At 41.1% G+C, this 25171-nt stretch overlaps 2 protein-coding genes across 10 annotated transcripts; one reads left to right on the top strand and one right to left on the bottom strand.

The window, feature by feature from the left end:
- Window positions 1-1620: 1620 nt before the first annotated feature.
- Window positions 1621-24231, bottom strand: LOC127756998 (calcium uniporter protein 6, mitochondrial-like). 6 transcript variants are annotated; one of them, XM_052282388.1, is made up of 3 exons: window positions 23623-24225; window positions 22603-22722; window positions 1621-1988 (listed from the first exon to the last, which is right to left on the bottom strand). In XM_052282388.1, exons 1-3 carry the CDS (start codon window positions 24013-24015, stop codon window positions 1809-1811), a joined length of 693 nt encoding a protein of 230 aa, XP_052138348.1. In that variant the 5' UTR covers window positions 24016-24225; the 3' UTR covers window positions 1621-1808. The 6 variants fall into 6 exon arrangements, with proteins under 6 accessions (XP_052138348.1, XP_052138347.1, XP_052138350.1 ...); XM_052282387.1 differs by lacking the exon at window positions 1621-1988 and adding an exon at window positions 10368-10692 and having other exon boundaries at window positions 23623-24231; XM_052282390.1 differs by lacking the exon at window positions 1621-1988 and adding an exon at window positions 18274-18583 and having other exon boundaries at window positions 23623-24214.
- LOC127756996 (probable galacturonosyltransferase 7) lies at window positions 3159-8540 on the top strand. 4 transcript variants are annotated; one of them, XM_052282383.1, is made up of 9 exons: window positions 3159-3554; window positions 3652-3695; window positions 3810-3869; window positions 4928-5084; window positions 5176-5246; window positions 6000-6289; window positions 6456-6813; window positions 6895-7446; window positions 7608-8540. In XM_052282383.1, the coding sequence occupies exons 1-9, from the start codon at window positions 3410-3412 to the stop codon at window positions 7884-7886; spliced, it is 1956 nt and encodes a 651-aa protein (XP_052138343.1). In that variant the 5' UTR covers window positions 3159-3409; the 3' UTR covers window positions 7887-8540. The 4 variants fall into 4 exon arrangements, with proteins under 4 accessions (XP_052138343.1, XP_052138344.1, XP_052138345.1 ...); XM_052282384.1 differs by having other exon boundaries at window positions 3160-3554; window positions 3655-3695; window positions 7608-8539; XM_052282385.1 differs by having other exon boundaries at window positions 3160-3554; window positions 5194-5246; window positions 7608-8538.
- Window positions 24232-25171: the final 940 nt, after the last annotated feature.

Below are 25171 nucleotides of genomic sequence, written 5' to 3'. Positions count from 1 at the left end.
AGATTAATTAAGAATTTAAGATCTATCACTGCAGTGCATTTTTTTTAAACGCAAGGAATATGTCATGGCCATGATCAAAACAAATTCTAGTCTCTTTGATCTCTCTATTGGTACCAAAGCGCAATGAGATCCAGAAGAGCAGGAGTAAAGGAGAGGTTAGCTGGTCTGGTCTGGTCCAAATGAGACTGTCCTAGTAGAGACATGATCGCGCATTTCTTTCTTTATGTGATTCCTGTGCGTCCCAAGGGCCAACATTAATTCTGATCGTTCATTTTGCACCCGACAATAATCTAGTACTACCAGCATAGAGTACTTAATTAGTTGCAGCAGCAAAAAAGTTCACTATATTACTACCTCTAATCCCAAAATAAGTTAACTTAGTATGAAATGTGAGTTAACCTAATACGAGATTATAGATTCTTAGTAATTTTAAGATGGAAGGAGTATATCATTCACAAGTTCATGGAGGTGCTCCCTCCGGTTCCATATTAATTGATGTTTTAGACAAGGTTGAGATTAAACTTTTATAACTTTGACCATCAATAACTTTAAAAATATTTAGTTTAAAGAAACTAGAACAATATATATAGATTTGTCTTTCAAAGCACTATAATAAAAGTAAACATGCATTTATTTATTATATATATTATAATAAAAAAATAAGGTCAAAAATATATTTTGTAGACCGTGTCGTTGTCCAAAACGTCAATTAAAATGAAACTGGAGGGAGTAGTCTTTAGTGAAGAGAAGAGAGAGCACATGTAGGGCCATGTTTAGTTCACCCCCAACTACCCCAAACTTCCAACTTTCCATCACATCACATCACATCAAAAACTTTTCTACACACATAAACTTTCAACTTTTTTTTTCAAACTCCCAACTTTTCCCAAACTTCCAACTTTTTTTTTAAACTCCCAACTCTCCCCAAACTTCTAACTTTTTTCAGGAACTAAACACACTCTAGATTGTTTTTGAGGTTGGAGTTGTATTTTGTTTGAATTAACATGATGATTATATACATTTGCGATCGTGTGAGTAATCCAACACAGTCCAAGCCAACCCAGCCAGAGGGAGTATTGAAGTATTTTATACAAGTGAACACGTGTGTGTACCGCAGATCTACGGACAGTATATTTGTTGGATTATCTATGTACTGTAGCATGCAATAGAAAAGCGCCTTTGTTATTTAAATGGTGATGAAATCATGGCACGAATCACGCAAAGTGGTTTGATTGACAATTGGAGTAGTAGGTTAAGAGGAAGTTCAGTAGTATAGCCAACTACTGGCTCTAATTTATCTATAGTTAATCTAATAGCTCATTTATATAATAGTTATATACCACACTATTAATATCTCTGGTTCCACCTGTTATTCACACACTGTGTCTTGGAGTCCGTGCTACAGCTGGCTATAAATCTGTAGCCCGTTATCCTTCTCTCTTTATTTATCTTCTATGTTTGCAGCTGGCTTATAGCCTACTATTGTACCTGTTCTAATGCCAACAGGTAGCTGCTACCGACCGACTGACTGAGAGCTGACTCAAATTAACCTTGAACCAAGCAAAGTAAATCAACCAGGGGTTAATTTAGTTTAGTTTATTACTATAGATTGCTGACGAATCTATCTGGAATAGTACAAAGTTTTTGGATGTGCGTGCGCAAGCCCATAGTTGTTTGGTCGATGATGAGAAGAAGAAAGCATGTGCACATGAGGATCAGCATGTTGATGCTGTGGGCGTGCAACGCATGGCAGCGAGTAAAATGACCGAGATTGAAATTGCCGTGAAATATACTAGGATTTATTGGTTTCACCAGGAGTAGTAGGAAAACCGATAAATCCTTCCTTGGGTTGATGGATGGGCAACGAGCTGGCACATGGAGGGAGGAGGGCCTACGTTCGTACGGTGGGGACTAGTCCTTTGGGCGCCTGCAGTTTCACGAGACGAGTCCCGGGGCTCCCGACTCCATTTTCCCAGCTGATGGTCGAACTGTTAAAAGCAAGCACCGGTACATAATATAAGCATTTTTAGTATTAGACACGGTTATTAAAAAAATAGATAGAATTAAATAGAGAAGGATTGTGATTGGATGAGAAGTGGAGATAGGTGGAAAATTTGAATGGTGAAGGGTTATGATTAGTTGAAAAAAAGAAAATATTAGTGTAAAAGTTATTATATTTTGGGATGGAGGGAGTAGTAGTTTAATATTATAACCCACTACTAGCTCCAATACATCTATAGCTAATTTAATAGCTAATTCATATAATAATTGCTTACTATATTATTAATATATTGTCCCACATGTCATACACACAATTGCGTCTTGGAATCCGCGCTGCAACTGGCTACATTATCTGTAGCCCGCTGCTCTTCTCTCTCATCTTTTATCTCATTAAAATATGTTTATAGCTGGCTAATAGTCTACTATTGTACCTACTCTTAATCCCTCTATCTGTTAGTAGATACTCCATCCATCCCATAAAAGACCAACCTAGTATCACATCCAGTACTAGATTGGTCTTTTATGGGGACGGAGGGAGTAGAGTTAAATAACTTTTACTCCTTATAAACGATCCAGGTATAATGTTGGTTTTGGAGTATTTAAGATGTGCTGCTGCAAATGGTGAATGGTGTGTATTACTAAGGGCACCCACAATAGTTATCTATAGGCTCTATACAAGAGATTCATGTCAGCATATTTTCCTATTTGGAAGAGATTAAATGAAGAGAGAGAGCAAAGCTATCTACTAACCTGGAGATAGTCTATAGAGAAAAACGAGGCAATGAATTAGAGAGCTATAGATACCCATATAGACATACTATTGAGTTGGTTTACTATTAATCTAGTTTATTGCTGAGATATACATATTTTATAGAGAGCATCTTATTTTATTATTGTGGGTGCTCTAATAGCTTGCTTAGCTTAGCTTAAGTAGACAAGCCACTTTAGAGGAACAATGAAGATCAGTGAGACAACGAAGGAGAGGGGAGTCAGGGGACACGAGATTTCGATTTCATTGGAGAGAAAGAGACATACAACGTCCAAAGCAAAGCAAAAAGCAGAAACAAACAAAAGCAAAAAAGAAGAAACTAGAGAGAAAGAGAGAGAGAGAGAGTTGTGGAATCCAACCAACCAATATGCGCCGCTCCTCTTCACTCTCCAAGCAGAGCACAAGAACGCGCTTTGCTCAATAACACACTCCCCTAGCTCCCCGAGGATGCCTGCCCCCGCCTAGCTTAATGTGGAACTAACTAGGAGTATTAATTAATTCCTTCCACTAATCACCCATCAGCGCCAACCGGCGGCCACGGCCACCGTCCGCTCCGACGACGACGACAAGTTGCCACTGCTCACTGCTCACTGCTCACTGCTCTGGAAGGTGGTGAAGTAGGTGTCGCTCGGCTTCACTATGAAGGGCCACCACCACCACCATTCCTTGCCGCCGTCGCCGCCGCCCAAGCGCCGGTGTACCGCCCTGGCCGCGGCCGTCCCGGCGCTCGTCGTCTGCTCCATCCTCCTGCCCCTCGTCTTCCTCCTGGGTCTCCACCGCCCCGGTAAGCGCGCCTGCCTCCTCGCCTCGGATCTGTTCTGTACCTTACCTACATGCTGCTCACCTCGCCTCCTGCTTGTCTTTTTTTTCTTAACTGTCAGCAGGGCATGGATCGGAGGAGCGCGCCGCGGTTGTCATCAGCACTGTACGATTTCATCAACACATTTTTTCCCCCTCCTTCTGAATTTCATACATGCTACATTTCGAAATTACTTATTTTTTTCTCATTCTTCTGACGCGCGTGTGTCCTTTTAATTAGGAAATGGGGTTTAGCAAGCACAAGCATCTGGATGGGAGGATGAAGCACAAGCTACTCAAGGTAATGCTGCTTGCTGATTCTGCCCATTGGCTGACTCATAACTCTTAGTCGCCCAGCTTTACTGAAAGCATAAGAGTGCATACGAAGTTTGAAAAGAAACAAAAAAAAACTTGCTGGGGATTCCAGCGAACTGGGAAGAATTTTCCCATTTGATATTCTGTCCTGCCAATTGGAAGATTTGTGTGACTCTGGAGTAAGAACTGACCTTCTGAACATAAATTCCCAAATTTTCAGGCGGGTTTTATGGGTAGGTTTCTGTAGTATAAGGAAAAAAAAAACAAGACGGCATCGGTTCATGCACTCTGCACGTGTGTGCAGTGTGCTTGCTGACTCTTTACTGCCTTCTGCCTTGCTTTGCAGGGGTATTCACTCTACACTGTAAGCCAGGGCTTTGTTGCTATTCTGGTATTACCACCCCAAAATTGTTCTTTGCCAATGTCACTGACAAATGGACTTGGACTGTTGCTGCTGTGAGCAACATTTCTGATGAACTGCACATCTTTCCATTTTAACTGGTCTTATTTCTTTTATGTTTTTCTTTTGGGCCTTACATTGTTGCCTTGCTTTCCTCCTAACTGCTGTTGTCACACCTAATTTTCAATTAACATGCTGTTGTGAAAAATATATCTACTAATTTACCCTGCGGTACTTGCATGTAAATGTATATGTCCTGTGACTCATGTAACTAAAAACTGCTCTACAGCACTGCAGCAGACTCCCAAGTGGGGCTTCGGTCGAATACTATCGCAGTATGCCACTACGGCTATAGTATATTTGCTATTCGTGCCTGGTATCGTCATGTTGGGGGTGTAACATATGGATTAGCAGTTTTGTACTAAATGTATTGTATTACAAATTAATACCAAGTAGATGAATCAGCTCGTATGCGATATGGTTTACACTGCTGCCTAAACTTATTTTGAATGTGCACTGCTATTGAAATGAATCACCCATGCCATTTTGATATTTGCTTGGTTACAATAATCTTTAAGAGCTTGCTCCACTGACCTCTCAAATGATTCCTATTATTTTGGCTAATCTCCTTTTTGTGGAACCAGGATATTTCTAGAAAGAAAATTCCTGGATCTGATGGGATTTTGGGTGAGAAATCTGGTAGTAGATCAAAGTCCAAGAATGTTTCTACCAAATCAAAAGAAAAGCTCAAGGGTGTTTTCTCTTTAGTTCAGCTAAAAAATGAGACCAGAAAAAACAAAGGTAAGAAATGTCAGATCAGATTTTGCAGTGTGTTACTGCATTTACTTTGTAAAACAAGAACTGCAAGATACCACCAGCATCCATTTTATAGTATCCAATGTTATTTCAGAACTTCATACACAAAGAAGATACCAGTTAAAGGACTTATCCTGGAGATCAAAGGTAAGAAATAGTTTCTATATTTATTTGCAATCTTGAGGATTTTAATATATGTGCATTTCATCGGTTTGGAGTAACCAACGGATTATTCTTGTCTGTGAGCACAGTTAGTTATAATGTTTGTACTTCTTGCTATGATAAGTTGATTAGTAATGGTATTTTACAGTCAACAGGATCTTCAGGAAGACAGATAGTGAATGTGAAATATTTGAGTAGGAACATTTTTTTGATTTCCAGTGTGGCATCAGTAATAATGTACACATTTGTGTTGATTAAAAGTACAATAATTTTGTACTATACAGTTGACTTGTCCTTTTGGCCATATTTCACACCTTAAAAATTGCTTCTTAGATATCTCACTGTTGACAGTACTTTCAATCAGTTAAGAATGCACATACTTGACATAGTTTGCAGCACAGTATAGAACTGAATTTTCCTCTGAAACTTAGTTGGTTGCCCCTTTTTTTTCTGCTGTTACTAAGTTTATTATATGGCTCAGAACCACTGAGTAATTTTATATTACTCTGCAAATCTTGTACACATGTGTTTGGTGCGTCTGTTTGTTAATGCTTTCGCAAATCACAACTGCATTATGGACATAATGATACATTAGAAAAGGCTTTTTCAAAGTTCATATTTTTTCCTTGATATAAATGAATTTAAAGACAATAGTAGCACAATAACCTGATAGGTGTTTGTGTAGGATGGATGCCCTTTCCTTTTCTGCCACAAGACTCTGAATCTGTTCTGTGACAGGATACTACTATTGATAAGAAAGAGAACCAAGAAGTCGAGCATGAGGAGAACCCCAAATCCTGTGAACTTGAATATGGTAGCTACTGTCTCTGGTCTGTTGAATATAAGGAAGTGATGAAAGATTTTATTGTGAAGAGGCTTAAGGATCAACTTTTTATGGCAAGAGCTCACTATCCTAGTATTGCAAAGCTGAAGAACCAGGAAACATTCACACGTGAACTGAAACAAAACATCCAAGAGCATGAACGCATGCTCAGTGACACCATTGCAGATGCTGATCTTCCACCATTGTGAGTCCAATCTTAGTAATCAAATCTATATCTTCTGCTTTGTTTGTAAAAAAAAAAACTTATACAATTAAACTTCATAACAAATTATATGAGAATTAGCAATGTCAGGACTGCTTCTTTTGTTATAATATTTGACCTTATTTACATTCTTTTTATACTTTTTCAGTTTTGCAAAGAAGCTAGAGAAAATGGAGCACACAATTGAAAGAGCCAAGTCTTGTGAAGTCGGCTGCACAAGTGTTGAACGGAAACTTAGGCAGCTACTTGATATAACTGAAGATGAAGCTTATTTCCATACAAGGCAGAGTGCATTTCTCTATCATCTTGGGGTACAAACTATGCCAAAAACTCACCATTGCTTGAACATGAGATTGACTGTAGAATATTTCAAATCAACGTCTATTCATACGGTCCAGTCAAACAAGCAGAAACTTGAAGACCCCACCTTCCATCACTATGTGATATTCTCCAAGAATGTGCTTGCAGTTTCGACTACAATTAATTCAACAGTTATGAACTCCAAGGTATTTCCAACTGATTGAAAACATTATGACCAATGAGTAATCCATCTCAGTTCTAACTTGCATCCTCTTGACACATTTCAGGATTCGGGTAGCATTGTTTTCCATTTGTTCACCGATTCACAAAATTTTTATGCGATGAAGCATTGGTTTGACAGAAATATGTATTTGGAAGCAACTGTACATGTAACTGACATTGAGGATCACCAGAAGCTCTCTAAGGATGTTGATTTTCATGATATGAAACTGTTACGACCTGCTGAGGAATTCCGTGTCACGTTTCGTAATCATTCTCAATCTTTCCAGAAGCAAATGAAAACTGAGTACATTTCTACTTTTGGCCATTCACATTTCCTCCTGCCTGACCTTCTTCCTAGCTTGAATAGAATTGTAGTTCTAGATGATGATTTGATTGTCCAGAAAGACTTGTCATCTCTGTGGAACCTCAATATGGGTGGTAAAGTGGTGGGAGCTATTCAGTTCTGTGAAGTTAAATTAGGACAATTGAAGGCTTACACCGAGGAACGTAATTTTGACAACAATTCATGTGTGTGGTTATCTGGTCTGAATGTTGTTGAACTGAAAAAATGGAGGGATCTCCACATTACCAGTCGGTATGAACAATTGCTTCAAAAGGTTAGTACTCCTATCCCTAAGATCTTACATTCGATTGTAACTTTTATCATAGAGAATATCTGAATTCCTTTCTAGTAGCCCTAGTTATCCTTCCATAACTTCATTTATTAATTGTGTCCCAATGAGAGCAGTATTCTCATGCACTGCCTTTGTCTTTGTAGTTGCAAAAGGACAGTGTGACATCATTTCCACTTAAAGTACTTCCCATAAGCTTACTTGTCTTTCAAGATTTGATATATCCTTTGGAAGATTCATGGGTCCAATCAGGTCTTGGACATGATTATGGAGTTAGTCAAACCGATATAAAAAGGTCTGTTACTCTACACTACAATGGTGTCATGAAACCTTGGCTTGATTTGGGCATACATGATTATAAGGGCTACTGGAGGAAGTATATGACCAACGGGGAAAGGTTTATGACAGAATGCAATATACATTAATAACAGTAACATGAGATTCACCACATTCTACATTTCTGGGATTTTGGAGCAACAGAACTTTCGGGAACAAAGAGGGTTAGAGTGAGATAAAATCTGATGCAGCATTATAATGAATTGAGTATAGTAAGGGTGGCATGGTGGCACTACATTAATTCCAAAATGGAGATAGGATGAAATGTTTTTGTGCCAGATTTTAAGCAATACTTCATAGTAGCTAAAGATGGTAGCAGGCCACCAGCATGATACCTTTGAAGTAGATTCCTGGTTAACAATGGTGTATGTTGATTCCTTCACCTTTTACACGATTTGGATGGATCTTCTTCACATTTACCACTTTAGGATTGCAAAAGTGCAGTTCCCTGGTGGTCATTTTTTTCGTATAAATTCTTTCATGTGTATCTTTGCTCGTTGTATAAGAGCTATACTGTATAACTTGGGTGTTGACTGGCATGGCATGTACAGATGTAGAATGCCTTAACCCGAAAGCATTGGGTGATTCTTTCTTTCTTCTTCAAGGCTGAGATGTACCATGTCACACCAATGTCTAAGTTTCGAGATCTTTGCATTTTGTACATCGGAAGGATTCTTGTATCATCAGTTTGATAAAAGATACATAGAGCTAAAGCAGACGTCGAAACATTGCAAAACCAGAATAGCGTGATTGCATACTGCAGGTTCATTACCTTTACATTTTGTCTTCAGCCCTGTGTTCATTGCCATGGTTTCCTAACTCATCTCCCTCGTTTTCCATGTGCATGCTTTTCAAACTAATAAACGGTATACGTTTTGTAAAAAATTAATATAGGGAAGTTGCTTAAAAAAATCATATTAGTCCATTTTTCCAGTTTTTATAGATAATATTTAATTAATCATGTGTTAATCTATCGTTCTGTTTTCCGTACGGAGGGGAGAGGTTCCCAACCTCTCCAAAAAGAACACAGCAGGACGTCCTGTAAAGGTCACTCATTCACATTTATCAACTTGATCTGTTGGGTCATCATTGATTAGCAAAATATAACATTAGTAAGGTTTTATTCAGTCTGACAACCAAAGCAATAGCATGAAAGAATTTTGGTTTTGATGCCAAAATAATGTGCCCTACCAAATTTTTAGCAATTTGAATTGTACTTTGGCTAGTTTTTGGTTTGCTAAAAAAATACTAATAATAACACACATATAGATTGACAAAAAAAAAATTGGCACTACCAAAATTTTTCTAGGTTTTGGTATTTTCCATATTAATTTTGGCATGGTAGCAACGGAAAAAACTGAAAAAAAAAGAAGACCACAGCTCACACTACAAGATTCATCCCGGCCTCCCGCCATATAGTAGGTGAGGTGAAATATATGTAGTATAATACAGATACATCGATGGTTGAGGAGATCGTCAATAGCTAATGACACTCGATGGTTCAGATCGTTAATAATTAATGACAGTTTGCAGCATCATACTCCCTCCGTTCCAAAATAAGTGTAGTTTTACACTATTCACGTTCAACGTTTGACCGTTCGTCTTATTTGAAATTTTTTTATGATTAGTATTTTTATTGCTATTAGATGATAAAACATAAATAGTACTTTATGTGTGACTAAATATTTTTAAATTTTTCACAAAATTTTCAAATAAGACGGACGGTCAAATGTTGGGCACGAATATCCACGGCTGCAGTTATTTTAGGACGAAGGTAGTACTACTAAGGAGTACATCAGTTTCAACTAGAGGTTGTTGGAGTCAACGTAGCCCTTGGTCCGTAGCTGGTCGAGAGTGTTGGCCTGCATCTGGCGGATGAGTTGAGAGCTGGTGTTGAGAGCCTGCACGACGTTGGCGAGGGTTTGGTCGATCTCCTTCAGCTCCGGGGAATCGTCACGGATCACCGGAAGAGGAACCGGTGCCCTCGGCACCATCGACAGCAGGTGCTGCACCCGTTCCATCGGCATCCTCTTCTTCTTCACAGCCTCCTCCTTCTTCATCCTCTTGGCCTCCTTCTCCTCCGACGGCGTGGAGCACCTCTTCAGCTCATTTGTCATCGCCACACGATTTCTGTCGCCACCCATCAATCTTCTTCTCTTTCCTTTAATTCCTCTCGATCGAGCACGCAGATATCAATCGATTTGATTAATTTCCTTACGATTTTTGGGATCGATTTCCTCGTTGCGGCGGCTCTAGGTATCTTGCTGCCCTTCTCAATCGAGCGGATATAAACCCTACCACCGGGCCACCGGCCTGTTAGCAACCAAATCACCAAACAACAAGAATTTCACCACGAACAACTATTCAGTCAATAGTGCTGTTTTTGGAGGTGGAAGATGGGGAAATACAGGGGGCTAGAAGGTTCTGGAAGCTAGGGAATGGGAGGTGGAGGAGGGAATAGATACTCGACGAGGATCCAGCCTGGACCCAAGCCGCCACCGCCGCCGATCGCCAAGCCGCCCAGGTTGGTCGTCGTCCTGCCTTTTCTGTTCGTCCTTGAATGAGCAGCAGTTATTGCTTTATGTATTGCTCTTCCTGGGTTTGCTTGAGCTGGGATTTGCGTAGTGGACCAGCTATGGTGCAGCCCAACAAGGTGTCTAACAATCCTCTCTCCTTGAATTCGGCTTGTCCCCAAGCTGATGAATTAAAACCTCCCAGATCCCATGGTTGCTCCAAATATTTGGTGTTAGACAATGGAACATCATTGAAGAAGAATAGAGCAGGTAGCTTTAGCCTCAATAACTTCTTACTCCATGCGAAGTCCTCCTGTGTGATGCGTGACAATGGCACTGTTATGAATTGCTTGCCAAGAGTGATTCCCAACAATTTGATATGCTGCAAACAATGACAACCTCGTTAGATCAACTGTAGAGTCCACCCATGTTCATGATTATGTCCATTTATTGGCATGCCAATTTCATCAGTCGAGCATATGCATTGCTCAATAGATTCTAGTGTATTTACCACCTTTGTAGAAACTAGCTCAAAAGTATATTTCTCATCACAAATTGAATTAGCATCTTCTTCCATGTCTTTCACCCTTTTGCAGCCTTTTTCATCAGCAATCAAATATAACAAATCTCTTTCAGCATTCAAACCAATGTAATTTGATTCCAAACATGACTCAGATTCTGATATCACCATGCAAATTATTCTCATATTCCATTTCTCCACTCTAGTTTGGTAGTAGTTGAGCAACATCCCCCTGAGATCAACAGATGATAACCAAACATATAATGATTTAGGATCACAAATAACTAGATTGCTTTCCTTGCTAGCAAGTGTTGTCAAACTGACCTGGAAAGTCAGATCCCAAAACTTCTGCATTTTCTGCTCAAAGCAAGTGCAAGTTTCAGTAGTCATCATTTTCTTTTGCTCATTCCAAGGAATTATACTTGCAGCAGAATCAGTAGTGCAACATTTCCCTTCTCTAGCTTCTAGCAAACCAACTAATGGCAGCCAAGGTGGCATGCCAAATAGTCTCAGCTTGTCACATGTTTTCCTTTGAAGGAAATGATCATAGAACCAAATTGCCCAGTACTGCTCAGCTCCACAACCATCACTCTTGCAAGAAGTAAGTGACTCCAACTTAAGTAGCAGTTGTCCTTTCTTTCCATTTCAACAAAAGATAGCCCCAAAAGTAAATATTCAAGTTCACCAACAGCATACATACCTTCCTTGCTAGTGGCTGCTATAAGGTTGATCAAAAAGGACAACTCACTTTTCACTCCAACATTGAGTCTCAGCTCATTGCTCCACAAAATATACTTCCAATGAAAATAATATTGTGGGAACCAATCATCCATCCATATTAATATTTTGTGAAGGTGGACCTTTCCATCACCTGGATCCCACACTAGTGGCCCCAACATGACATGTATAATGTTCAGCGGGTTTACCAATGAAAATTGCTTGCCCACAAAGAGTTGAAACCATTTCGCTTCGGTTGGAGGGGGCCAAGGTGGCAATATATGTACTTCAGAACAGCTGCAGTTGAATGCCAGCCATGACATTAACTGTGACTCCCATATGATGAACTCTTGATCCCTTGATGTTATGGGTGGCCATGGATCAACTTCAAAGTGTTGCAACAGCAGTTGCCATGGAACTAACAAATGTCCTCCAACTGATTCCACTAACATTGGGGTGCTTAAGAAGAACAAATAAGACACAACCTGAGAGTTGTTAGACCCAGAACATTTCGCCGAATACCTAGTGGGCATCAATGTGTACCGCTTGATGTCGGTGATCATCCTTGGTGAGAAGGCACTCAATGATGCAATGGATGCTGGAACGGTCTCAAGTACAACCGACTTAGTCAGGAACACGATGTCGTCTTTGTTGGCGTCCCACTTGACATCGAAGCCCAACATCGAACACTTGCCGTGCGTCTCCTTGGAATAGTCAGTGGTGGCAATTTTGGTGGTGCTGGTTGCACCATCATCAGCTACCAACTTCATGGAGGCCATGGGAGTGGTGGCACATTTGTCCACCGCAACCACGGTGAGATTGGCTCGATGTCGGGACTAGAGCATTTCGTCGAGCATGTGGTGGGCGTCACCTTTGACTGCTCTTTCTTAACTGACGCTGGCAAGTCTTTTGCCTCCTTCCCAACTTCCGGTGTGCATGCTTCAACCACATCTATGAGAGACCGTATATCAGCTCTAGTTCTCCGATCAGCCTCCTCTCGCCTTAGCTCGTACTCCTCCATCCGCCTCAACAGCAAGTCCAATTTGTCTTCTATTGCCATGGCACCCTACTTGAAGAGAACTTTCTCAACTAGACCAAGAGCTAGATGGGGGGAACCAGGCTGGCTCTGATACCAAATTGTTTTTTTTTTACTAACTCACCGGGGGGGGGGGAGAGATTCCCCACCTGAATTGTCATTGCATAATAGATTGAAAGGTTTCGTTACAACAGATTCAGAGTTTGAAGTGCGGAAGAGAAAAGATGTTTCCAGACATCTATTACATGTCGATCTTGCACAGCTAGTGTTTCTGCCCAAAGGGTTGCTTCACTTATCGCTCGGTGTAAACAAGCAGCTAAAGATGGTTGCTGCCCTCTGAAGACCACATCATGCCTATGGTTCCAAAGCGCCCAAAAGCATAAGATGTAGAAGACATAGAGGTGTTTCGACGGCAGTAACGGTGAATTGCTCAGCCGATGAAAGAGTTGCACATCTTGGATAGCTGGCTGAATTCGCACCTTTGACCAGAAGTTTATCGCAAACGGGCAAGTCAGGAATAAGTGGTTTGCTGTTTCGTCCCCGCTACTACAGATTGCACATGAAGCTGATTGAACAATCTTCTTTTTTGATAGATTCATCCTTGTCGACAGTCTGTTTCAGACCAATAGCCAAGCGAACAATTTTACCTTCAAAGGCGCCCGACAATTCCAGATTATCTTCCAATTTGGCGATGGCATTTGTACAGGGAATCTTGCATCATAGATTCCTTTGGTTGTGAGAGAGGTCGATCGGTTGTTTTGCCGGACATCATTGTCATTGGTCAGAGTAAGGTCTGCCACCATTGCCTGAAGGCTGTGAAGTTCCGCATTTACAGCCTCTGAAAGTCTTGGGACAAACATTGTCATTAAGCCTCTTGAAAGAACATCTTCACAGTAGCATGACAATCTGTTGTGTGAGAATAAAGAGCCGGGAAGAGATTTGCTAACTGAAGAATCCCAAGCCAACAGTCATGCCAGAATGAAGTTCTAGAGCCATTTCCAATCTTTACCGTCATCAGCTTTTGAAGCTCCGGCAAGAATTTCTGTAACGAAGTCCAGTGTTGTCCTAAAGGAAGGGATTTCAGTAGAGATTGCCCATCAAATTCTTTCCAAATCTAGTTCGCCCAGGAAGATTCTGAGGAGAAGAGGCTGAATAACCGCTTCAGGAGAAGAGCCTCATTTTGAACTTTTAAGTTTTTTACTTCAATTCCACCCAGTTCCTTTGGAGAGCAAACCACATCCCAGGCAACCAAGCAACGCGCTCTAGAACAAACATCCTCCCCCGTACAGAGGAATGCCCGCCTTCGCTTATCAATTTCCTCAATCACCGAAGGTGGCAGCTTGAAAGCAGACATTGCATAGACAGGAAGGCTATTGAGGACCGCATTGATTGAAACGAGACGCTCTGCCTGGCAGAGGAGCGAAGCTTCCCGACCTGCTAAGAACCCATCCACCTTGTTTAGAAGAGGCTGAGATCACCCGTAGACAACTTGTGCACAGTTAGCGAGAGACCTAGGTAAGACATTGGCCAGTTTTCACGCTTGCACTGTAGCAGTTCCGACAAAGTCGCTTCTTTCAGCAGATCAACATGAAGAGAGATCATAGTACTTTTCGCAAAGTTGATATGCAAACCAGTTGCTTTGGAGAAACTGAGGATGGAAGATTTTAGGGCTCGGACATCATCTTCTTCTGCTCTACAAATAATCAGCATGTCGTCTGCATATTGAATAGTTGCGTAGGGGCGATCATGGTATATTGGATGTCTTAAGCTTGCATTTCTTTCAAGCACTTGCTGGAGCACATCTGCTACCAAGATAAAAAGGTATGGAGAAAGAGGGTCTCCTTGATGAAGGCCCCTTCGACAATTAATCCAACTCCCTGGGATTCCATTAATTAGAACCGAAGATTTTGAGGAGGTGAGCAACTTGTTAATCCACCCGATCCAATTGTCCGGGAAACCTCTGACCGCCAGTATTTTTAGCAGGCTTTCCCAATTTACTGAATCGAAAGCCTTTGCAAAGTCGAGCTTGATGATTAAAGTTTGGCATCCTCGCTTGTGGCAAGCTTGAATCAGTTCTGTCGCAAAGATTAGATTTTCAGAAATGCACCGACCTTTTAGAAAGCCAGTTTGATCCATGTGAATCATTTTTGTCAAAGCAATTTGTAACCTAAAAGCCAGCACCTTTGATAGAATTTTGACAGAGCAATTCTGTAAAGAGATCGGCCTGTACCCATCCACTGTGTTTTCTTTACCTGGATTTTGGATAAGAACAATGAATGCTCTGTTAATTCTTTCCAGTTGAATAGCGCCCTGGGAGAAGCCTGATGCTAGATTTAGGATAGCCTCCCTGATGTCGTTCCAAGCCACCTGATATATAGAAGCTAGGACCAAAACCGTCTGGTCCAGGGGCACTGCAAGAATTCATGCCCTTGATAGCTAGCAGCACCTCCTCTTGTGTAATCGGCAAACCTTGAGTAGCCAGCATGTTAGAGTCGCATTCCTCCGACAAGTAGAGCGCTGAAAGATCAACATCCCACACCGGCTGAGACTCACCCCCAAAAAGATTTTGGTAGTAGGAGTGCATTAGGCGCGCTTTGCCATTGTGATCCGCCACCTCTGTACCGTTGTGCTTGATTGATTTAATCCTTGATTTCCTGAAATTTTTTGACGCATGAGCCTTAAAGAAGGCAGATTTATCCAGACCCAACTTTATTCTTCTGACTTTCCCCCTCTGCTTCCAATATGAGAGTCTTCTCTGAACCAACTGAGCCAGTTTATTCTGCACTAGATTTCTTAAACATTGCTCACCTTGAGATAAAGGCCTGAATTCTTCGAGAATGTCCAGTAGATCAATTGTGAATTTACAATTTTCATCGAGATAACCGTGTTTCCGGTGATCCTTCATCCATTGTTTGATTTGTGACCTGGTGTGTTTGAGGTTTGATACCAAATTGTTAGCAACCAAATCACCAAACAACAAGAATTTCACCATGAACAACTATTCAGTCAACAGTGCTGTTTTTGGAGGTGGAAGATGGGGAAATACAGGGGGCTAGAAGGTTCTGGAAGCTAGGGAATGGGAGGTGGAGGAGGGAATAGATACTCGATGAGGATCCAGCCTGGACCCAAGCCGCCACTGCCGCCGATCGCCAAGCCGCCTAGGTTGGTCACTGTCCTGCCTTTTCTGTTCGTCCTTGAATGAGCAGCAGCTATTGCTTTATGTATTGCTCTTCCTGGGTTTGCTTGCGCTGGGATTTGCACAGTGGACCAGCTGTGGTGCAGCCCAACAAGGTGTCTAACACGGCCTTCCAGGTCGAGTCCGACTACGCCGTTGCATCACTATACACGGGCAATACAAGTCCGAGGCAGAGTCTAATTGCATCGACCAATTTCAGGTTCGGAGAATTAAACACCGCCCGATATCCGTATAATCTAGCCGTTCCAGCGAGGTTGGGAAATTCGATTCTGAATCCCTGATATTTTTCATAGGATGTCGGAGAAAGAAATAAACTCCGAACCCCCTTGGCCTTGGGTGAGCTCAAACTCCTCCAGTACAGCGTTAGCGTCGCTTCTCTACAACCACTACACCCCAAGTGGATGCAGCTGCCTGAAAGGGTCCTACTAATGCCTTACCTCTGCTTCTTTGACAGTCCAAGAGAAATGCAACATGAAAAATCCAAACTTGCGCAGGAAAATATAATGAACAAACACTGTCTAGCTGTAACTGGTCTGATCTGAACTGGCATGTAGCAAATTAATTTGCAATGCATCTCTTGCCACAAAGCACCAGCAACACTCAAAATCACTCAATCAGGGAGGGTAAAAAGGACAACTCTTGGCCAAAACTATCAAACTATAGGAACACCAGCAAGCAGTTGCCATTGTATTTCAGGGGTTCGGAGAGTTCAACTCCAAACCCCCACCTCCCGATTCCAGTATTTGAGGGATTCAGAGAATTAAACCCCGACCACTACGTACCGCTCCAGCATGGTGGGAAAATTCGACTACGAACCGCCTGATAATTTTAAGGGGGTCGGAAAATTGAACTCTGAACCTCCTCGATCGGCATCGCCGTCCTAGCTCAGCACACTAGAACGGATACCCTCATCTCAATCGGGCGGTAAGCCCCATCTCAATCGGGTATGGCGTCTGTCACAGGCTAGAAGTCACTGATGTGAAGAGCTATCTCAATCGGGCAAACGGCCGTCACAGATGATTCTATCTCAATCGGGCCCTAAGTAAAGCCCGTCACCGATAGTTTTGACCCAGACGACCAGTCAAACTATAACCCGTCACAGATGACCTATCTCAATCGGGCCACAACTAGCACCCGTCACAGATGACCCTTATCTGTGACGGGCATTAACTGTAGCCCGTCACAAATGAGTCATCTGTGACGGGCATTAACTTATGTAGCCCGTCACAAATGAGTCATCTGTGACGGGCATTAACTTATGCTAGTGTTAATGCCCGTCACAGATGAGTATATTCCAAAAATAAATAAATTTTATTTTTTGGCTAGCCCTCACTCGTGTGCACCCACACGATCGGTCACCCATCCCAAAATTGCTCCAGACCAAGCACACTTAACGTCAAAGTTCTTTAGAGATTGGCTTCCGGAAAAGTAATTATAACATGTTGGTATAAGTATTCTATTAATCCTATTATGCCCTAGGCCAGGATATCAAATTGGGGTTATTAAATGATTTCAAATGGAAAAGTCACCAAAACCAAAGTTGTAGAACTCATCGAGGTGCAAAATTTTTATTTTGGTCATTTCTCCATCTGACTCTATTTAAACAATTTGAAATTTGAAATTCAAAGTTTGAAAAGTTCAAATAGAATTTTAGATCAGTGAACGACTTCAACTGAAAAAGTCATCAACAACAAAGTTGTATAACTCATCAAAATCTATAACTTTTATTTTGGTCATTTTTCTATATAACATTTTTTGAACCGTTTGAATTTGAATTTGAAAATATGACAACTTCAAACAACATTTCAAATCCTAAATGATATCAACTGAAAAAGTCATCAACAACAAAGTTGAATAACTCATCAAGATATAAAACTTTTATTTTGGTTATTTCTTCATACGACAAAGTGATAGTAACATTGTTCACAAAATTGACATATCTCTTATCTGGTTTTTTTATAAACTATAACACATATATGTAAAATTTGTGAATAATATTACTAACATTTCGTCAGATGAAGAAATAACAAAAATAAAAGTTTTAGATCTTGATGAGTTATTCAACTTTGTTGTTGATGACTTTTTCAATTGAAATCATTTAGTATTTGAAAATGTTGTTTGAAGTTGTCATATTTTTAAATTCAAATTCAAACTGTTCAAAAAAAATGTTATATTGAAAAATGACCAAACTAAAAGTTGTAAATATTGATAAGTTATACAACTTTGTTGTTGACATTTTTTCCATTAGAAATCATTTACTATCCGTAAAATTATTTTGCTATAGTCAACTTATAAATATAAACATTTCATATAAAAAATGGAAAAATAGTCATTGGTGACGGGCTTTAGTTAATGTCCGATAGAGATTAAGTATATAGCCCGTCACTGATGAGTCATCTGTGACGGGCCTCAAGTTGTTGCACGTCACAGATGATGGTCACCTGTGACGGGCCACAACTTTAGGCCCGTTTGAGATATGGAATGTTATCTCAATCGGGCCTAAAGTTGTGGCCCGTCACTGATAGGTGTCATCCGTGACGGGTTTAAGTTTTATACCCATCTAACATGTCTGTGCGACCATATCTCAATCGGACACTTTTCAGCCCGATTGAGATGACTTCCTTGTGACGGCCCGCTATTTCTAAGCATATTAGAGCCCGTCATAGATAGAAGGATCTGTACTAGTGGCACACCAGATGCTGACAAAAAAAATACAGTGGTGTAAATTAACTGACACGGATCGGACGAGAAGACGCCGACGCTGCCCCTCGCCCAAATTCAAGCAGGTGTTGCGCAAATGAAACCTTACAGAAGGCAAAGTATACTATAAGCTATGTGTACATGTGCTGTTAATTTAGGTGGTAACGAGAAATTCGATCATATGATTTCCGGATTACATCATTATATTGGTGTGAATATATATTATCGTTTCTCTGTATATTTTGACAGACGTAGGAGGATTTGTAGGCACCAGCAAGAAATCAAACGATCAAACAAGACTCAAGCAATCTAGTATGTTAAATGATGGAAATCATGCTCCAACGACAATTGGAATTTCCAGGAATCTAATCTAATCTAGTGAAACAAGACTCATGCAAAGAATCTAGTAAACAGGCTGCTGCAACTAGTTACGATCACATGATAGTAGGAGAGAACAAACTAAGGTAAAAAAAAAAATTAAAGCATTCATTAATTTGAAATAAAATAGCCTTGCTTAGATAGTTAGGTTGATACTAGCTAGTTGAAATTGGGGAAATTAATCGGCGACCAAGGCGTGGACGTAGCCCTTGGTCCGGAGGTCCTCGCGGGCGTTGGCCTGCATCTGGCGGATGACTTGGGAATTGGTGTTGACACGGTTAATGGCCCTGATGAGGAGTCGGTCCATCCTGTTGCGCAACGAGTTGGGATTGCCGTCAGAGTCTGCAGAGACCACCGGAAGAGGAATCGGCTCCATGGTCACGAACGATAGCAGATGCTCCACCTGTTCCTCCGGCACCATCGTCTGAGTCTCCTTCATCCTCTTAGCCTCCTTCTCCTCCGACGGCGTCGCCTTGCAGCACCTCTTTAGCTCATGGCTCCCCTTTGAGCAACCCGTCATCATCGTAAAAAAAACGCTGGAAAGGGCTTTCATATCGATATGTATTAAGAGAGGAGTGAGTGTGTTCGCTGGGAATCGAACTCAGGCCGTAGGGCGCACCACCGCAGACCCTAGCGCAGTTCTCTACCCGTCATCATCATCGGACGATGATTTCCTGTATATATGATTTCGAGCTGGTTGGGTATTGGAATCGATTTGTGAATTGCTGGACACGAGCTGAGCTAGCGATGCTGGTCTGCATTTATATATGCATCACTTTACCTGGGCGAGGCAAAACAAGTAGGATTCGATCGAGTCCAATTGCATCACCCGGCCGGATCGGCGTTCGGTCTCTTAATCGGATCGGACGCACCGCAAATTAAGCCTTCCTATATATGGGCTATGGCAAGTGTAATACTAGTACGTATTTTTGGTCGTCGTCGTCGTAATAAAATCTGTTTACAGATATAATACAGATGCTACTAATCAGTAATAAAATCTGTTTCCACACCACCGAATTAAGAAGCAAATATCATCGTAATGTCATGCTCATCTACATTATATTAATACAGTTAGGAGAGATGCTGATGCTTGAATTGAGGCACGCAGAGCAGGGCCTAGCTAGGCTGTTGAGGCCAGCATGTCGTCGTCGTCGGCGGCGTATTTGGTGACCCAGCGGTCGACGGAGCCCTTGGTGCGGAGCTCCTCGCGGGCCCTGGCCTGGTCCTGGAGAACGATTTGGGTGTTGGAGTTGAGGAGCAGCACGGTGTTGGCGAGTATATATGTCCTCGAACTGGTTGATCTCGGGGTCATCGGATCGTGGCTTTCGATCTCGAGGAGGAAACGTCCTCGGCACGAACGACAGCAGCCGCTCCACCTCTTCCGTCGTCATCCTCTCCTTCACCTTCACCATCACCGTCCTCTTCTTCATCTTCTTGGCCGCCTCCTCCTCCGTGTTCAAGCACCTCTTCAGCCCCAGCCTCGCCCCCTCAAATCACTAAATTCTCACTAGAACGGATACCATCATCTCAATCGGGCGGCAACCCCCATCTCAATCGGGCACGGTGTCCGTCACAGGTTAGAAGTCACTGATGTGAAAAGTTATCTCAATCGGGCAAACGGCCGTCACGGATGAACCTATCTTAATCGGGCCCTAATTAAAGTCCGTCACTGATAGCTTTAACCCAGACGACATGTCAAACTATAGCCTGTCACGGATGACCTATCTCAATCGGGCCTAAACTATAGCCCATCACAGATGACCCTTATTTGTGACGGGCATTAACTATAGCCCTGTCACAGATGAGTCATTTCAATAGGGCCTAAGTTAATGCCCGTCACTGATGAGTATAATCCTAAAAAAAATAAATTTTATTTTTGGCTAGCCTTACCATGCTGTCACGCCCCTCTCATGCCAATCCCTTTTTTTTTTGTCCTTACTCATGTGCACGAACTTAATATTAAAGTTCTTTGGAGATCGGCTTCTGGAAGAGTAGTTGTAGCTTTTTGGTACGAGTGTTCTATTAATCCTATTAAGCCCTAGGCCGGGATATCTCACACCCTAACATCCCCCATTCATATACATTCATTCACATACACAACCATCAAAAATCATAAACAACAAAATTGTATAACTCATCGAGATCTACCACTGCATCGGTCCTTGTACAAATAAGTTTATTTGAACAATTCAAATTTTGAATTTTCAAAATTTGACAACTTCGAAGAAAAATTAGGGTTAATAAATGATTTTAAATGGAAAAGTCACCGAAACCAAAGTTGTAGAGCTCATCAAGGTGCAAAATTTTTATTTTGGTCATTTCTCCATCTGACTCTATTTAAACAATTTGAAATTTGAAATTCAAAATTTGAGAAATTCAAATAGAATTTTTTGTTAGTGAACGACTTCAACTGAAAAAGTCATCAACAACAAAGTTGAATAACTCATCAAGATCTATAACTTTTATTTTGGTCATTTTTCTATATAACATTTTTTTAACTGTTTGAATTTGAATTTGAAAATATAACAACTTCAAACAACATTTTCAAATACTAAATGATTTCAACTGAAAAAGTTATCAACAACAAAGTTGAATAACTCATCAAGATCTATAACTTTTATTTTGGTCATTTATTCATCTGATAAAGTGATAGTAACATTGTTCACAAAATTGACATATCTTTTATTTGGTTTTATAAACTATACACATATATGTAAAATTTATGAACAATGTTACTAACATTTTATCAGATGAAGAAATGACCAAAATAAGAGTTATAGATCTTGATGAGTTATTCAACTTTGTTGTTGATAATTTTTTCAGTTAAAATCATTTAGTATTTGAAAATATTGTTTGAAGTTATCATATTTTTAAATTCAAATTCAAACGGTTCAAAAAAATGTTATATAGAAAAATGACCAAAATAAAAATTATAGATCTTGATGAGTTATTCAACTTTGTTGTTGATAACTTTTTCAGTTGAAATCATTTAGTATTTGAAAATGTTGTTTAAAGTTGTCATATTTTTAAATTCAAATTCAAACTGTTCAAAAAATGTTATATAGAAAAATGACCAAAATAAAAGTTATAGATCTTGATGAGTTATACAACTTTATTGTTGATGACTTTTCCATTTGATATTATTTACTACCCGTAAAATTATTTTGACTCGTAAAAATACTGCAAGTTAATCATTTTGCTATAGTTCAACTTACAAATATAAACATTTCATATGAAAAATGGAAAAATACTCGTCGTTGACGGGCTTTAATTAATACCCGATAGAGATTAAGTGATTAATTCATGTCAACTGGGGATTAGTATATAGCCCGTCACTGATGAGTCATCTGTGACGGGTCTTAAGTTGGTGCACGTCACTAATGATGGTCATCTGTGATGGGCCCCAACTTCAAGCCCGTTTAAGATATGGAATGTTATCTCAATCGGGTCTAAACTACGGCCCGTCACTGATAGGTGTCATCCGTGACGGGCTTAAGTTTGATGTCCATCTAATATGTCTGTGCGATCATATCTCAATCGGACACTTTTTTAGCCCGATTGAGATAACTTTCTTGTGACGGCCCGCTATTTCCAGATATGTTAGAGCCCATCACAGATAGAAAACGGCCCACTATTTCCAGATATGTTAGAGCCCGTCACAGATAGAAGGATTGTCTCCAGCTATATCGCTCGACACCTCGATCTCAATTTGATTTGCGGAGGGGTGGTTCTAGCTAGGGATTACCTTGTGTGCCAGCTTGTCGATCTCTTCCTTCTTCTCCTGGAGCTTCTTCAGCTCTTCTTTTCTTGAATCGTTCTCCGGTGAGAGTGCAAGCGGAACAGCTCTTCTAACAAGCTCAACCACCTAAAAATTGTCAAAAAAGAAAAAAAAAGGCTTCAGTTTAATAGCACAAGTGTCACCGAGTTCTAAAAATTGATCAGGCAACTAGGCAGAATTATCACTTCTCTACAGTGAAAAGGAAAAACTCCCCATGCCCCCCTCCAGAAATGAACAAAAGAGAAAAAGGAATCATCGAGAGAAATGATCACAAAATGATGACGTAAATTGCATTAAGATAAGCTTTAAGCTTTGGTGGATGTAGTGTCCATAACTCAAGGAATGAAGTTACAAATTTTGTCAAGGTTGAATGCTGATATGGTACAAGTGGCATAAAAGACAACTACAAAACAATTCAGGAGTATTTTACTTTTCCTTGCTTGCTTGTAGTGTTGTATGGTCTTTCCTATGACCAGGGTAGGTGAAGAAGATATCGTTGGAAACTGGAAACATCTTGGTTTTACCACATTGTGAATGTTCATACCCCAATCTCATTTCTACTGTTTCTGATAAAATCCTGTCTACACCTTGATCCAATGCTTCATGCACCGCACGAATAGCAGTAACTTGGAACAAAACTTCATTTGTTGTTATTGTGTTGGTATCCAATTCGATCAACTTGAATTGCGCATGTCCATTTCGATTATCCATTTCAGGAACACTACTAACATTGCAGGTCAGGAAAAAAATGGGGGCTAATATAGGAACATTTGAATCTCCAATGGGCTAAAAACAATTGCACTAGTGGTCATTACAGGAGTAAAATTCTCTTGAGGCAGTCACTCATTTGGGGGCAAAGCGAAACATCCGAATCGGAATCCAGATCGCCATGAAGGCAACATCATGTAGATTCTAAAGGGAGTTGCAAATCAAGAACTGAAGCATGCAAGTACAGGGAGAATGGGGATAATTTGGGAGAAATGTCACCTTCTCGGGGTGGAGGTAGGCCTTGTCGCGGAACAGCAGCACGACGCCGGCCTCATCCATGGCCCGGGCGAGCGCCTCCGCGTCACGCCGCGTGCGCGCCGCGCCGGCCTCGACGCAGGCGTCCAGGAGCTCCCCGTACCCGACCACCTCCTCCCGCCCGTCCCTCAGCCGCCGCTTGAGCGCCTCCACGCCCACCAGCCGCACCAGCCTCCGCGCCTCCGCCGCCGTCACCTCCGCCTCGGCCTCCGCGGGCCGCGACGACGGCGGATGCGGAGGCGGGGAGAAGAGGCGCACGTGGCGGAGCGCGCAGGCCGCCCCTGTGGCGGTTGCCGGAGAGGGAGGAGGATGCGCGGCGCGGCGGCGGAGGAGGTGGGAGGCGGCCGCGCGCCACATGGTTGGTTGCCGAATGAGGCCGGCCGCCGGCGACGGCGTGGTAGTAGACTTGTATACTAGTAAATGGGCCGGAAGTGGACTGGACTGGACAGAGACCCTTCCTCTCGTTTTCCTTTCCTTTTCAGTTTTTATTTCCTTTTTCTACGTGCTAGTAAAATCTTGACCTTTTCTTTTCTTTTTTTCCTTTTTTTTTTGGAGGATGTCGCCATCGCCAACGTGCTGTGATCTTTACTTCGGAAAGTGATGACTTGGGATCATGGACAAGAATCAACAAAAGGATGTGCCGTTACTTGTGTGCTGTTGTGATGTTGTCCATTCTTGCGAGGTTGCACAGAGAATTCCAATTTGCAAATACATCACCAACTGAATTTATGGGGATGCAAAAGATTTTTCTTTGATGAAAGCATGCACCTTGTGCTGACAACCAAGTCGGTCATCCTTTTGCATCCTCATGCCTTATGCAGTTGTGCTCTTACTCAGTGTATTTATGGCATGTTTAGAAGGGCTTTCACTCCTAAATATAACTATTGAAAGTGGAGTTTGGAGTAGAACTATGGAGCATCTACACCGCCTCACTAGTTATTTTTTTACGATCACTCTAGTGGTCTAGCCCCTTTTTCTTTTAGACTTTAGCCTTAGAAAAAAAGTGAAGCTAGAATCTGATCAAAACACAACCTTATCCTTGTCAAACTTAATTCGTGTCTTTAGAAAAAGTAAAGCAGGAGCTTAAGCCCAATCAAATAAATCCTTGGTCTTGTCAAACATTATTTGTTGCAGTTATGCAGTATTGTTAGCGAATTCCACAGACACTGTACGTATTTTTCCTGCTACCGCTGATCAGCTAACAGTTGTATCCAATGTAACTTCCATTTTTACGCTTTCATAGTTAGGCCTGTTTAGTTCCCACGTAAAAATTTTACACCATGTCAAATCGAATGTTTAAACACATGTATGAAGTATTAAATATAAGCTAAAAAATAACTAATTGCACAGATTGAGACTAATTTGCGAGACGAATCTTTTAAGCCTAATTACGTCATGATTTGACAATGTATTGCTATAGGACGGATTAATTAGTCTTAATAAATCCGTCTCGCAGTTTACAGGCAGAATCTATAATTTGTTATGTTATTAATTCTACGTTTAATACTTCAAA

The sequence above is a fragment of the Oryza glaberrima genome, chromosome 12 (genome assembly GCF_000147395.1).
Source record: "Oryza glaberrima chromosome 12, OglaRS2, whole genome shotgun sequence".
In the NCBI taxonomy this organism is placed as follows: domain Eukaryota; kingdom Viridiplantae; phylum Streptophyta; class Magnoliopsida; order Poales; family Poaceae; genus Oryza; species Oryza glaberrima.
This window is presented reverse-complemented; position numbering and strand designations above follow the sequence as displayed.